Here is a 14192-nt window from a genome sequence, read left to right on the forward strand (position 1 = left end):
ACTTATTACAACCGTTCTATTCATGGTAGTGAGAATGTGATCATGTGGATAAATCAATGTTCATTCTGTAAACCAGAATTTTTTTGACCTATTTCTACTAAATCCCCTACATGCCAATAATACACCCACACAGGTGTTTGCTTGATGTCCCCTGATTAGAGATCTTCTCAGGACTGTGTGAGCTGTACAGACTGTGCTTGATTTACACCTCCTGTTAGTTTTGTTGTTACAAATTACACCTAAATCATTATTCTTAGTTCACAGTTTGGCAACATCATGTAATTCCCAGCAGAGTGTCTACCAATTAGAGGTCTCATCAGCCAGAATAATTGAACACACCTGTGTGGGTGTTTAGGTCCTTTAAATCATTATGATTATCTAAAGGAGACTGTAGGCCTACTGTACATGTCAGCTTATAGACACAGGCTAACACAGAAGGACAGCTCTGAGGCTTAGTGTATTAGGTGCAATTAAATTAAAAAGGTCATGTGGTCAGATCATGTGATGTAAATATAATAAAATCAAATCAATATTAGTCCCTGCACCACAGTATAAATAACAATTTAAGAACAAGGGCTATAGAAATTATTTTCACAATACAATTAGCATCTGCATCTTTTTTTAAGGACTAATAATCTGTAAGAAAAACAGTTTAAGGGTTAACACATAGAAACACACTTTTTTATAAGTAAATCAAAGCAACAAGAAGCTGATTATTATTAGCCTATAAGCAGTGTTACGCGTAACGCGTTGCAAGGCAATTACAATGTCGCCTATTGCTCTTTGCTGTAAGCTAACTGTAATATAACGCATTACTAAAAATCGGTAATATTATACCCCTTACAATCTCAGTAAGGCTGGTTACAACGCATTTTAACCTGAAATCAAGTGGTGTTTTTTTTTATAATTCCCAAACACCAAGAAACATTTTGCCAGCAGAAAAACAAATCCATGTGCGCACAGCGTCTTTCTTAATGGGGAAACGACCCAACTTGACCAACGCTGATTATAAGTACTTAATCATCAGCACCATATGACGCTCGTGGTGATCTTTGCATCAGTGGTGCATCGCCATGGCAGGAGATTGACTGCACGCTTCATGAACGCGTCTCCTTTAAAAAAGCCAAACTGTCCCTTTAATCTGCTGGATCAGTACGCTGACGTCACCCAGCCCCTGAGCCGTCTGCGCTGATTGGCTGGAGGTGACGTCAACCTCATACTTTTTTTCCTCCTCTCCTTGCTGAACCATGACCTCATCGCTTTAGTTCAAGAAAGTGCTAAAGTGCACCTTCTCTAACTACCCCCCCTCCCTCCCCAACACACACACACATACACACTAACCATTTGTGTTATAACTTAGCCTAGCAAAGCTAATCTGTCCATCCACGAGCCGACCAGCGGTGTGTTGTAGCGTATCGCCGCGCTTTCATGTCTCGTTTGTTCCTGGCGCTGTCACCCTCTGTCAGCTGTACCACTGTCTGTCCCCGCCACACCACACAGCCAGGTAAACACCGGCCAGCCTCATGAAGACACCGCCGCGGTCCCCTCACACATGGAGGCCAGCTGAATAACACACAGGAGCCGCGTGGAGCCCGAGGTGAGTGCTTGTGTGTATCGATTGGTAGAAACGAGATGTACTGTTATTTATCAAGTGCGTTGCTACCGACAGAGCTAGCTTACGTTAGCCCCCCCGCCCCCCCTTGCGGTGAGTCCGTCAGCGCGCACTCCCCCCCTGTATGTGCGCGCCCGTCTTATAATGGGAATTAAACCCGTCCTGGCTGAAGTTCTCGCTTCTTTTATTTTGACAATCATCTGATCCTTTTACCGTACGACCATTTCAAGGTAGGTAAAATAGGCCTACGTGTTTTTTTTTATATGTAGCCTATTTATCTATGTGTTTAGTTTAATTTGCGCGCTGCTGCTTTACAATCATCACAGCCTGTCTGATCGATGGAGTGGTTCATTTTCGCATGCGGAAATATCCACGCGTCATAACAACACAGGGCAGGTTTCCCCACTCAAACAACGCACAGTGAATCTTTCCATAAGCCTGTTGTTTAACATTACTTGATACTAATTATGCGATGCGGCAATGACCGCTGTCCCCTTTGTGTTCTATTCTTATTTCCAATCTAGGTCGGGTTATTATAGTGCGCTATACGACGGCTCACCCTCCATCATTGTTATTAACGTTATCAAACAGGCCACAGTGTCCCATCTATTTCTTTGTGCATCCTATCTCTATATTGGTCACTATATCTAAAGATGTGCAGTTTTTGGGGAACGACTTTCTAAATTTTATTAGTATAGGCTACTATTCGCCATATGGTGTATTTCATGGCAGGTATTCTTGGTATTGTTTGGTAATATTATTATATGTGTGATTATTGTTATGGTAGATTCCCGGGTAATCCCGGTTTGTTGTATGACCCCGCAATTTGCAGCAGCCCATTAAAAAAAGAGTAGCCTATTGATTAAAGGGCACCTGAAGGCTTTATACCTGGTCATGTTGTTTACAGTGTGAAGATGCGTCTGGTCCACCAGGGCCAACCAGGAACTGATTTTTCCAAATTACATGATCACTGTAACAGCACCACTCATGTTGCACCGTTTTGTTCATTTGTGCCATTTCTGTATTACAAAACCCAGACTAGTGACTCTACTAACCCTATTTCTGATCGACATATTTTTATTATTTACATAATTCAGGCACATCAACTATATTGCTATCAACCACATATCATAGGCATCCATAAAATAAGTGTTTTAGATAGATTGAGTTCCAGTGTGAAAAACACTGGATATGGATGTTATCTGATTAGTGTGCCTGCTCTGTGGATGAGGTGATGGGACATGGCATGTGAAATCAGGTTGATAGTTAAGTTTTAAATTGTGAATCAAACACTCGAGTAGAAACAAGCAATCATGATTAGTCTATTGACAGAAAATTAATTTGCAGCTATTTTGATAATTGATTAACCATTTGTCATTTGTTTGTCTAGAAAATTACCACACACAGTTCCAGCTTCTCACTTGTGATGATTTGCTGCTTTTCTGTCTTATATGATAGTAAACTGAACATCATTTGGACTGTTAGTCAGACAAAACAGGAAATTTTTACACAGCACCTAGGGTTTGAGTTTAATTGGTGTTAAATTCTCCACTGACCCTATAATCCTGCAGAGGTCCTGTGTTGATGGTGTTGGCCTGAATGCCTGCAGAGTCTCATGTGGTAGCATTTTTTTAAAATGTGTAAATGACACATATACACTCAAAAGAGACAGAGTGTAAACACACGCAGATGCAAACTTTTAGTTTAAGAGAGAGAGCCTGTGGCCAGAGTAAACAGCATGCTCTTATGATGTAACTGTTTGTGGTCTAAACAAAAAACTAACGTCTCTCATTGTGTCAAACTAAGAGCCAGCTTTATATCAGTCTACTCATGGCTCTGGCCACAGGTGACGTTATGCAGGGAGTTAATGAATGACCTGGATGGTATTACATCAGCGTTGGTTGCCCTCCAGTTGCTCTCTTTGTGTTTGCCTCTCTTGCTGATGTCTGATATGGCATTACTGAGCTGGCCCATCATGCTCAGCTCATGGTTTTGTATGAAGGCCTATGGATATGTCCGCATGGTTTACCCATTTTACAGAGATAAAATTACTTCCCCAAGTTTGTTTTTTCAGATTGTTTTTGTTACCAGTATTTTTTTATCAGCTGTAAAGAGAATAACAGTTCGGTCTGTTGATGACTTGTGTGGCTGTATTCCACCTGACAAGTCAGGGGAATGTATGGATTTCCTGTCTAGTTAGAATAAGGTATTGCAGTCATGTTTCAAATACATTCCTCTAAAACTGTAATCTGTAATCAAGTCAGTTGTTAAGTAATGTGATTAATACTTTAATCAGTTAGAGTTAAAAAATAGTCAAGAAGAAAAAAAAATATTGCACATGTTTAGTTTGATTTTAAAAATCCAGTTAGACATAAGAATGTCAAGGATATGCTTGCTTCATACTTTTTCTGTGGTTAGGGTTGAAACATGTGTCAGCTCTGTACAAATACAGCTTAGTCATACATGTACCTTTAGCACTCATGGTTCTCATGCTTTTAATGATACAAGTTTCAATGCTTTAGGGCCACTGAAGTTAAATTCAGATATTCAAATTAACCAACAAGCTAAAACAAATCCTTTAGTATTGACCAGTTGATCTGGTTCTTCTGTCTTCAGCCTGTAGTCAAGGAGTAACTGCATAACTTCAACTGTAAGGAGGTGCGCAAGACCTTGTCCGCCTACAGCTTTTGACCATGTGCACTTGTTTGCACATGGACTGTGTTTTTTTCTTCTTTTGAAAAGCGGTGTAGGATGTTGTTTTTCAACCAGCTCAGGACAGATATAGATTAAAAATACTTCATGCTAAATTTGTGAAGTAGAATGGGTCAGACTGAAACAGCAGAGAACAAATCAGAGAGAACAAATCTTTTTAATCAACAACTTGTAGACTACCTCACAGTAAAATCTCACCATTAGGTATTTAAGGGGAATAGGAAAACTTCAACATAGTCATGCAGCTGTCTCTCTCTCTCTCTCTCCCTGCTCTCTCAGTTTTAGCTCTCTCTCCTCTTGTATCCTGATCCAGCGTCAGCACCAGTAGCATCCCATCACCATCACCCTCCCCGTGCCCCCTGCTCACCCCAACCGGGCTGTTTCTATGGCAACAACAGAATCTGCTCCGGGCCTGTACACGCTGTCTCTGTCTCTCCGCTTTCCCTCCTCTCGGCTTGTTTTCCTCTGTTCAGCCAGAGCCTCACAGCAAGCTCCTGGCTGCTGCCTGTTTTAGATTTGAGGAGCTTGTTTGTTTTTGCTCCTTATTGTTCGTGCCTGGATGCAAGATAGAGGAGGGAAGATGATTTTGCATAAGGGGTCGGGTTGTGATTGTTATGCTGAGTGAGCATGCTGAGGTCTGTGCTCCCTCTCTGCATCATTCGTCATCTTATTTCTCTCCCTTTCCATATTCTGATATTTCCTCCTCTGTCTTTGTCTCTGTGTCTTTTTCATCCTCCTGTTATCTCCTCTCTCTCTCCTCCCCTTCTTGCCCACACAAACAGGGTCCACTGAGAGCGAGGTTATCGTAAGGATGATTGTCTAGCCGCTTAGAGAGTTGCAGAGCACCGGTCTCTCCCTCGCCACACATGTAAACCTGCACACCCCTCCCCTCTCCCGTCCCCGCTCACTGCACTGCTCAAGAGCAAGAAAGAGAGTGATAGAGGAGGAAGGAGGGATTCAGAGAGAAAAAGTGAGAGAGCCTGGGCGGGTGGGAGAGCGGGCGCCATTAGACATATGCGGCATCAGTTGTTGTGCACAGCAGCAGGGAAACAGAAAAAGGGGAGAGAAAGATTCACACCCCTGGAAGCTGTGTTGTTTGCGGCTCGGCTAAAGGGCTCCGCACCATATAAGGTACGGTATAACAGGTGATGGGGCAGGTCATTATATGGCAAGGGCTGTTTGTGGTAGGGGAGCATTGCAGCTAGGTTTTGTATTTCTGCAGAATGGCTGCTGGGAAAAGTGTGGAAGTGTCACTATGTCAGTGTGTTTATGTGCTGTGTCGCTGCAGGTCACAAAATTGCACTTTGCTCAAAGTATTAATCCAGAAACCTGTGTTCAGTCATCACTATGACACAGACAGATTAGATATGCATTATGCATTATTTTATGTGCTGCTTTCTTAAGATGCAATGTAAGGTGCATTATGTTTGTGCAGAGTGGTGTGTGTACCAACTTCAGTTTTCATTGACTGACTTTACTATCCTATATTTCCTTTAACCAAGATTTGTCTGTTATGGCTTCTATGTGTCTGCACATGCCTTTACTGTAGCTACTTTCTTATTCAGCAGCAGTTTGGCTGTGTGTAAACAGGCAGTTGCTACTGTCTATTTTCTTTCTTCCATGTTCCTGTGTATCCGGCGGGTTGCCAGGAAGCAACAGCGTGGGTACATGCTATGTTCAGGCTTGGACAGCAGCCTATAGGAAAAAGGGGCCTTAGTCTAGCTGATGGAAAATGATCATTTTGCAGATCCATAGAGGAATGATGCATGGCCTATGCTGTTATGAATGACCCCGCAAAGTGTTTGTCATGTGATTACATGATCGACACCACATCCACGTCTTACGTTAGCTTGAAGTTAGTTTGTGAGCATGTTAGCGATTTCTCTTTTTCCCCTTCTCTCTCTTGTCACTCCGCGTTTCCCTTTATGTTTCCCGCTTCTCTCAATCAGTCTCTTTCTCTTCATCTGTTTCTTCCCCAGCTCCATCTTCACAATTGTCCCCTCCCTTACCTCGAGCTGGCTGAGTTGCTAGGCTAGAGAGATCCTCACTGAATAACATCCTCCGTTACCTCTACCCTCCTCTCTCCGCTCCCCCCTCTCAGAACAGAGGTGAAAAGTTGCATAGCTGCCTGGACGTCTTCCCAAGACACTAACGATCAGAACACAGTCTCTCTCTCTCTCTCTCTCTCTCTCTCTCTCAGTCTCTGTTTTCTCTCCCACCTTCTCGCCACTGTTCTTGTGTGCAAAATGTTTTCCTGCTTCACATAGGTCTCTTCTGTTTCTTGTAGCCTACATAAAGAGTTATAATCATAACATGACACATTAGTTTTTGCTTGATATTTTGTCATTTCCCCCTGTCGTTTCACCTCTTAAATTTTAGTCGTCATGAAGTGGGCATATATGCGTTGCTGATCTGATTAATTTGTTAGTGTGTTTCTTCTGTTAAATTACACCAAGGCTTTTTCTGTTTTTCTACTTTATCTCCCTCCACTATCTGTTTCTACGCCTCTATCTGTCGCACTCTCCCTTTTCAACCTCCATTTAGGCTTTGGGGTAAATGAGAGGAGGCCCATACATTTTTCATGACACCATGTGCCTGAAGATGAATAAAACAACACGATTGCATTCACACTCTGACCTTCTCACTTGTTGCATGACACCTTGTTGACCAAGGAAATGGTATTCAACCTACACAAGGCTTTATTTTTTATGTTCTCTCAAACAAATCACACTGGTTTTTGTGAGGCTCATATTTAGCCTACCGCACTTTTTCTCACACACCCATGCAGTCCGCGAAGTTTCAATTCCCATAAGTGATTGTGGGTGTCTCACGTTAAATGTACAAGCGCTGTGGCAAATGTGAGCAGGGGGGAGATCAGTGATTAGTAGTGATAGATAGGAGGAGGCAGTTCATCAAGTTTATGGACGACTCTCTGTAACACACACACACACATACACAGGATGTCACACAGGCTGTTTGCCTGTGTCCAGACCTGCTCTCTGAATTCCCCTGGCTTAATTTATCTCACGCCCTCAGTTTCCTGTTTCATGAACTACCTCACAAGAGACCCTCAATCAACAACAACCAACCTTCACACACACACTTATACAAATACACACACGCGCGTTGTGCATGTCTAACTTGATTCTCTGGCTTTGTATTTGGATGTGTGATACTCCCTCAGATCTCGGGACTGATAAATCCCGGCGGATGATCCAGTTGGCTTTTAAGCCTTTAAATAACTTTTATATTCATGTTCAGCATCGTGGCTATTTTAGTATTCAAAGTCTGCCAATAAAAGATAATACAAATGCACAAAAATACAATGCGCACCTGACTGTCGTTTGGAAAATGAAGGCAAAATAAATCTGTCTTTGTCCCTTTGTATTTATTGCACTGGTATGGGTGGACTGAAGCTCAGGATAAGAGGTGATCATGCCCTTGATGTCTGATCATCAGCTGTCTCGTCATCAGCATCTCCAAAGTGACACTGGCGGTTTTGAATGTCCCTGCAGGCCAATACTAGCATTGAAATAAACAATTGAATGCCATGCTCTCTTACACCAGTGTCATTTCTAACTAAACACTTCTTCTTTTTTTCAGGCACCATGGATCTCTCAGTGCCCGCTCCGCTGGTAGCCCCCCTCCACTGACCTCACCTCCTCCCCATCTCTTCCTCCACCTTTCCTTCTCTCATCTGCCCTTCTTCCTCCACACCCCATCCCTTTCTTCTTGGCGCCTGTGACGCAAGGTGACCACTCCACTCCTACATCATGGCAGGGGAGAAAGGGCCGACTAAGCGAAGCGCCATGGACATCAAGCGCCTGGCGAGCCTCATCCAGAGAGGAACGGGCCGTTTGCTGGTGATTGACAGCAGGACGTTTTCGGAGTACAATGCGTCGCACGTGCAAGGTGCGGTCAACGTCTGCTGCTCCAAGCTGGTGAAGAGGCGGCTGCAGCAGGACAAGGTGTCCGTCACTGAGCTGCTGCAACCCAACGGCAAGGTCAAGGTGAGTTAAAGCTCAACAGACCTGACAGTTGGTGCTTTTTGGATAGTAGGATGTGATGCCAGTGATTAGAGAGCCTTACTTTTAAGCGCCAGACTGGATTCAAAGTATCTGAGTGGCAAGCTTCCACCTTTCTGATAAGGGCAAGACACTGGATCCCTACCTACTTAATAATCCAGCATGAAATCCCTGTAAAACGGTCTAATTGTTGTTTTATTTTGTTTTTTAACAGTGCATGGGTAGACGTTTAGAATTTACTACATTTCCCTGTGTCATACAAAGAAAAACATTGTGACTCTTCTTGCAAATGAGGGTTGGGAATTGAAATGGTGCATTTACAGTACAGTGCGTTGGGACTAGTCAGCATAAACTTGCTAGTTTCGGCAGAAGCAGCAAAATCAGCCCAGGAATGCAAAACATTAAGTACAGCAAGGACTTGTTTGACAAAATATCCTGTTTCTTTGCTTTTCTTTGTTCTTTGTTTAAATGGACATAGAGCTACAGGAAATAAGTCTAGAGATCTGTGTTTAAGGGTTAAAGTTTAGGGTATACTCTTTACTATAATTTTAGTTGTTTGTGTCACGTATGTAATGGAGAGGAAGTACAGTTTGTGTTCTTTGTTATACAGGGATACGATAGATGCAACAAGTTGTGATAGTAGGAGCAAAAGCTTTCCTTGAACCAGAAGTCTCAGATTCAAGTTCCCATGATGTTCACCCTGCTGAAGTGTCCTTGAGCAAGACTCACTAACACCCCCATGGGCTTCTTAGAACATTTCACACAGCCTGACCTGTGTACAGCTGTGGCTCTAGATTGGCCTCCTCTCTGGGGGCTATATTTGGCTGGCAGGCGGGTGTACTGTATGTTTGTTGCTTATCAGTGGCCCTGAAATCGGATCCTCGTGTTTTCCATGACTTCTATTCGGAATATGGCAGCCTTTTTTCCATGGCCTGTCCATCCATGGCACGCTGACTCCTGTATTTTTAGTCACTGTGTGAAACTGAAGGAACCCTGAGAGGGGAAACCTTAGCGAGAACTGGGGGGAGTTTGTGTGTTTCATGTGTGGGATGTGTTTTTGTGGCCTCATGTAGTCCATGTGTGCACTGCGCATACATCACCCATACAGTTTAATGCAAATTCCTCTTCTTGGCTGCTGTCATTCTCCAAATGTAAATTTTAGTTATTAATTTAACTTTTAACCACGCCCAGTGCCATAAACATTTTTTTAGGTGTGACACATTGGGTTTGAATGGCAGTCCATAAAATGCTGTTGCTGTATTTTTGTTATTTGACTTCCTGGTTGCCAGGAGCAGTTTGGAGAGATCTGTAACGCATCTGTGTTGAACCTACTTATGAATGTGATTTATTACCTGCTCCAATTTAATGTCCCGTAGATACTGTATCATTCCACGAGTTGTATTTCCATTTGCTACACAGCTAGAGAACTTTAATCACCAAAACACGCCCTGCCCTCCAAATGGCAAATAATTATTCGTTATTGGTTTAGATTATTGCTTGCTGCTCCTGTTGGATTACAGTTAACACTTGTAGGTGACTGACACTTTCCTTATGGTCAGATGGTTAAACGGAGGAGAACTGTGAATTATTGTTACTTTCTCAAGTAAAATTTACTTCAGTTCAGCTAATAGCGTCCGTATAATTGGTACATTGGCTGAGTCCCCATGCGCCTGCTGTTTCTCACCAACTCTCAGTTATAGCAATTAGTTTTAATTCAGCTTTATTGCAAGAGCTTCTGGGAGTCAAACCCACATGCCTTTCTTCTCACCCAAAAAGTACTACTACAAGGATCTTGTATAACACCTCTTGTATTAATAAATCCTGCCAGCCTGAGTTACATGTACATGGACACAAAAGGAGCAGCTAAGCCTGAAGGCTACACGAGAGACCCTGCATCTAAGACTCATCCCGAACAGATTTGCGCAGAAAATGGTTTTATTTTGGTTTGTGGTGAAGCATGACCCAATCTTGCAGTCTACAGATTTAGACTGCAAAGAAAAGCTGGAGAGGTTGAAAGACCTGGAGCTGGAGAGCTGTGAAGAGTGAGAAGTTTTGGATCTAGTCAGACTTTGAGTTTCCTTACTTCAGTCAGTGCAGCCAGGTTGAGTGTGTTTCTGTGCTGGGTCTGACGGGTCCCTCTCTGTGTGGGGCCCTGTGGTCGGCAGGTCTCACACTGTGGCACCCCATAGAGCCATGCTTCCTCCTGATTTCTCTCGCTTTCAATCTCATGACAGCTCTGTCTGCCCACCTGTCTGTCTCCCTCAACCATAGCCTGCAGCTCCCCACCACCGACACATTCCTTCATCAGTCATTCCTTTTTCCTTTCCTCTTCCTCTCCCTATCTAGTGTTGCCCCATGGCTGGTTTGTTATTATCCATCCCCCACCCCCAGTAAAGAGGATAAGGCCTGTGATTAACGCTAGGCTGGATAAAGCTGGAACTAGCCGTGTGAGAGAGGAGGGCCCAACGGACCCAGACTCTTTTGTTATTGGCTAAGCATGACATCATTCCTTTTGTGCGACCACTGGCAGGCCGCGGGCTGGGCACGTGCAGACTGGCTGTGTGGTGTTAAAGCCGGCTCCCAGCTAACCCCTCACACACACACACACACACACAGCACACTATCGTCTCTACCCCCCACATGGCTCTGAGCATCGCCAGGAGCTGCCTCGGCCAGCCAAGACAGCAAAGGACACCATTGTGGCTCTTTGTTGGGGAAGTGAATGCAGGAAGCGGGAGATCAGCACTGAGGGTATTCATGGATGGGCTGCTACCTCCTCCTCCTCTCCGGCTGCCTCCCGCCTCACATCCCATTGAGCACTAATAGCCTGCATCCCCCAAGGCGCTGCACTCACCCTCTTTCATAGACGCTCCCAATGCTTCAGTTAACTGAGCTGAATGAACATCCATGACCAGCGCAGCAGCAATCAAAATGGTGTCCTCTTTCTTCTCCCTTTCACATTCCCATCCCTTCATAACCTCTTTATAATGCTCTCTATTAATGTAGGTCAGAGAGAGCTGGATACAGTAGGTTAGGTGGCGGTGGACCTCTGCTGGGAGAGGGATGGCACAGGCTTAGTCGGCAATGGGGCTTCCTCGTGCCGTTTCTGACAGGCTGGAGGGCAGGCGGCTGGTTTCTTGGCTTAAGTCTGCCTAATCCCCGCTGCTGTGATGGGAACAGCCGGCCAGGCAGGCCTGACAGATGGACCAGAGGTTTTCACTACCGGCATGAACGCCAGACCTCTGGTGAATGGGACACAGAGTAGTAGGGAGAATACAGCAGCCCAGTCATAGAGACAGATGTCAAATGTGGTGGAACTTAAATATTTATAGCTGCAAGCATGTTTCAAGTCTTAGTTTCGTAGTTTTTGTGGTAGAGGAGAACAAATACAGTATGTGGCCCCATCCTAGAATCAGTACTGATTAAGAAAAAGTTGGATCGGCGTATCCCTATTTCCTAGATGGACTGATATTTTTGGCCATTGACTAAACAAATTAACTAATAGTGGGAATCACTTATACCGATGTAGCTTTGAAACAATTGGTCAATGAATCAATAAGCTCAACAGACCGAAAATGAACCCACAATGGTTTGTGAAAAGAAAATAATAATTTTGGTAATTTATAAAGATAAAAATGTATTTGTTTCAAGCTTTTTTCAAATTTGATGATTTGCTGCTGAAGTGAATACCTCGTGATTTCTGTAGTGTTGGTCAGAATAAATAAGCAATTTAAGGGAATTTAAAATTTAAATAAATTTCTGCGGTCTAAAATTAAAAGACTAATTGAAAAGACAATGAGCAGATTAAAGGAAGATAATTGTTAGTTGCAAACATACTCTTATGCTTCATCAGTAGTGTCATGCCTTTATGACAGTTGGATAGCACTTACATAGTGACTTATATGCACTGTTTACATCTACATCTGTAATTACCCAGTATGTCTTCAAGTGTTACAACAACAACATATTAGTCATGATAATGAACAGGAACCCAATTATAATTGTTTGGTCTAGGTCCACGTAGCAATAAGGAGAGGCAGGCGATGGGTCTGTGATCTTGTCTGTGATTTTAATTGGTAGGACTGGCTGAGTGCCCTGCTACCTAGTGCACATAACCAACTAATGCATTTATGCATTGAAGAAGATCTCCCTCAATTCCACTTATGGCACACCATATGCTGTGTTTATCCCCCTTGAAAGGGTGCTGGCTGTAATGATACGTGATGGGAAATTCAAGGATAATTTAGAAGAATCAAGAGCAAGTATTCTTTAGATTGTCTAAAAATAAATAAATGACAAAACAATTTTTGGTCATGTCAGATACAGGACAAAGACCTAGCTAATGCCTTCGGAAAACACTGTACGGCCTCATAATAGTGTTGTTGTAGACACAGACATTTCCAGTAACTACAGTGCAGTGTTCCAAAATAAAGGACAACACATGAGCGTTTCATGTGTCATCTGCCTTGACATTAGCAGCAGAAATGAGAACTTGATGACTCAGTGTGTGAATTTATTCCCAGATTACCCAGAGGGCAAACTCCGGGAATTTTTCGTATGTTTCATTCACATATTTATTTTTGCCAAGTTCAAACAAAGACTGGCGGCAGGTTTTTCCACAGAGCAGGATATGTCATGTTCTGAATCATTGTTTGCGTTAGAGATCCTACTGTTTGACATAGACACACACTGAATAAAGATTTAACATTGTAAAAATGTATTTTTAATTTATGGATGTAAATCAAAAGACAGAGGGGAATGATTAATAGATGATTTGCAGTTATGAAATGTGGCTTTCATTATGTACAAAGTGAGGAGGGTGATGTGATATAACCGGATCTACAGTGTGCATGTGCTCTTTATAGACAACAATTGAATATGTATGTGTGACAGAGAGGGACAGATAGACACGGAAATGATATACTTCTATGTAAATGTCTACAGGCATTACTTGCATGTGAATGTGTAGCTTACTGTATATGGGACCTGGTATGAGCATGTGTGTGTTAAAGGTCCTCTGACATTCAGTGTTGTGAGGGTGTGACCAGATCAGGTGACCACATCTTTGAAAGTGTCAGTGATGACCTCACACTGCACATACACAGAGGCATCAGGGACTTTCACCACCCTGCCACATCTTCACATCCTTGTCCGAAACACACACACACACACACACACACTCACAGACTTTGTGTTCGGTCCTCATAACGATAGAAGTACAGGAACCCTGTGACATATGCATCACACCTACACAAGCATACATGGAAGTGGCAGCTGCCAGTGCCAGTAAATGACATCATCTAGCCCCGGGGTGGTATCTGTACAGTGGTATATGTTGCACCCTGTGTGGCAGAGTCTTAAACTCACGGATGAACTGCTAGGAGAGGTCACTGCCTGTTACAGCAGGTCCTCTACTAAAATGTAATGTACTGTATGTAGTGTCAGGTGTTGTATGTTTAGCAGTGCCCAACCGCTAAGCAAGTTTGTAGCCAGATTGGGATAATAAGCCACGTGAAGATGTGCCTACAAATCCAGCAATAATAAGTGAATGAAAGAATGATATGTGCAGTATTTTCTGCAAAGGATTAATTGATAGAAAGGTGCAAGGTCTCCTGCACACTGTGCCCTTGTTAAAAAAAAGATTTTGACATCAAAATGCATCATGTGTTTTCTTCTCCTATTCTGTTACACTGTTAGTCCACACTGCAGGGTCATCCCAGAGAGGAATGTGGGACCATTTATACACTGTTCATGCACAAACACACATACTGTCCCGCTCAACACTGACCTTGTCACTGGTCGGTAGCACTGCTGATGTCAGGGGAAACCATGTTTCACTTTCT

At 43.2% G+C, this 14192-nt stretch overlaps 1 protein-coding gene across 1 annotated transcript in view; it reads left to right on the forward strand.

Moving 5' to 3' along the window:
* Positions 1 to 1690: 1690 nt before the first annotated feature.
* Positions 1691 to 14192, forward strand: part of dusp8a (dual specificity phosphatase 8a) — a 41510-nt gene continuing 29008 nt past the window's right edge. Inside the window, 2 exon segments of the mRNA XM_038705288.1 lie at positions 1691 to 1842; positions 7928 to 8334. Coding sequence (XP_038561216.1) covers positions 8098 to 8334 — 237 coding nt within the window. The 5' untranslated portion in view covers positions 1691 to 1842; positions 7928 to 8097.

The sequence above is a fragment of the Micropterus salmoides genome, unplaced genomic scaffold (assembly GCF_014851395.1).
Source record: "Micropterus salmoides isolate LMB-PRFRI ecotype aquatic unplaced genomic scaffold, ASM1485139v1 Ms_hic_scaffold_8, whole genome shotgun sequence".
Lineage (NCBI taxonomy): Eukaryota > Metazoa > Chordata > Actinopteri > Centrarchiformes > Centrarchidae > Micropterus > Micropterus salmoides.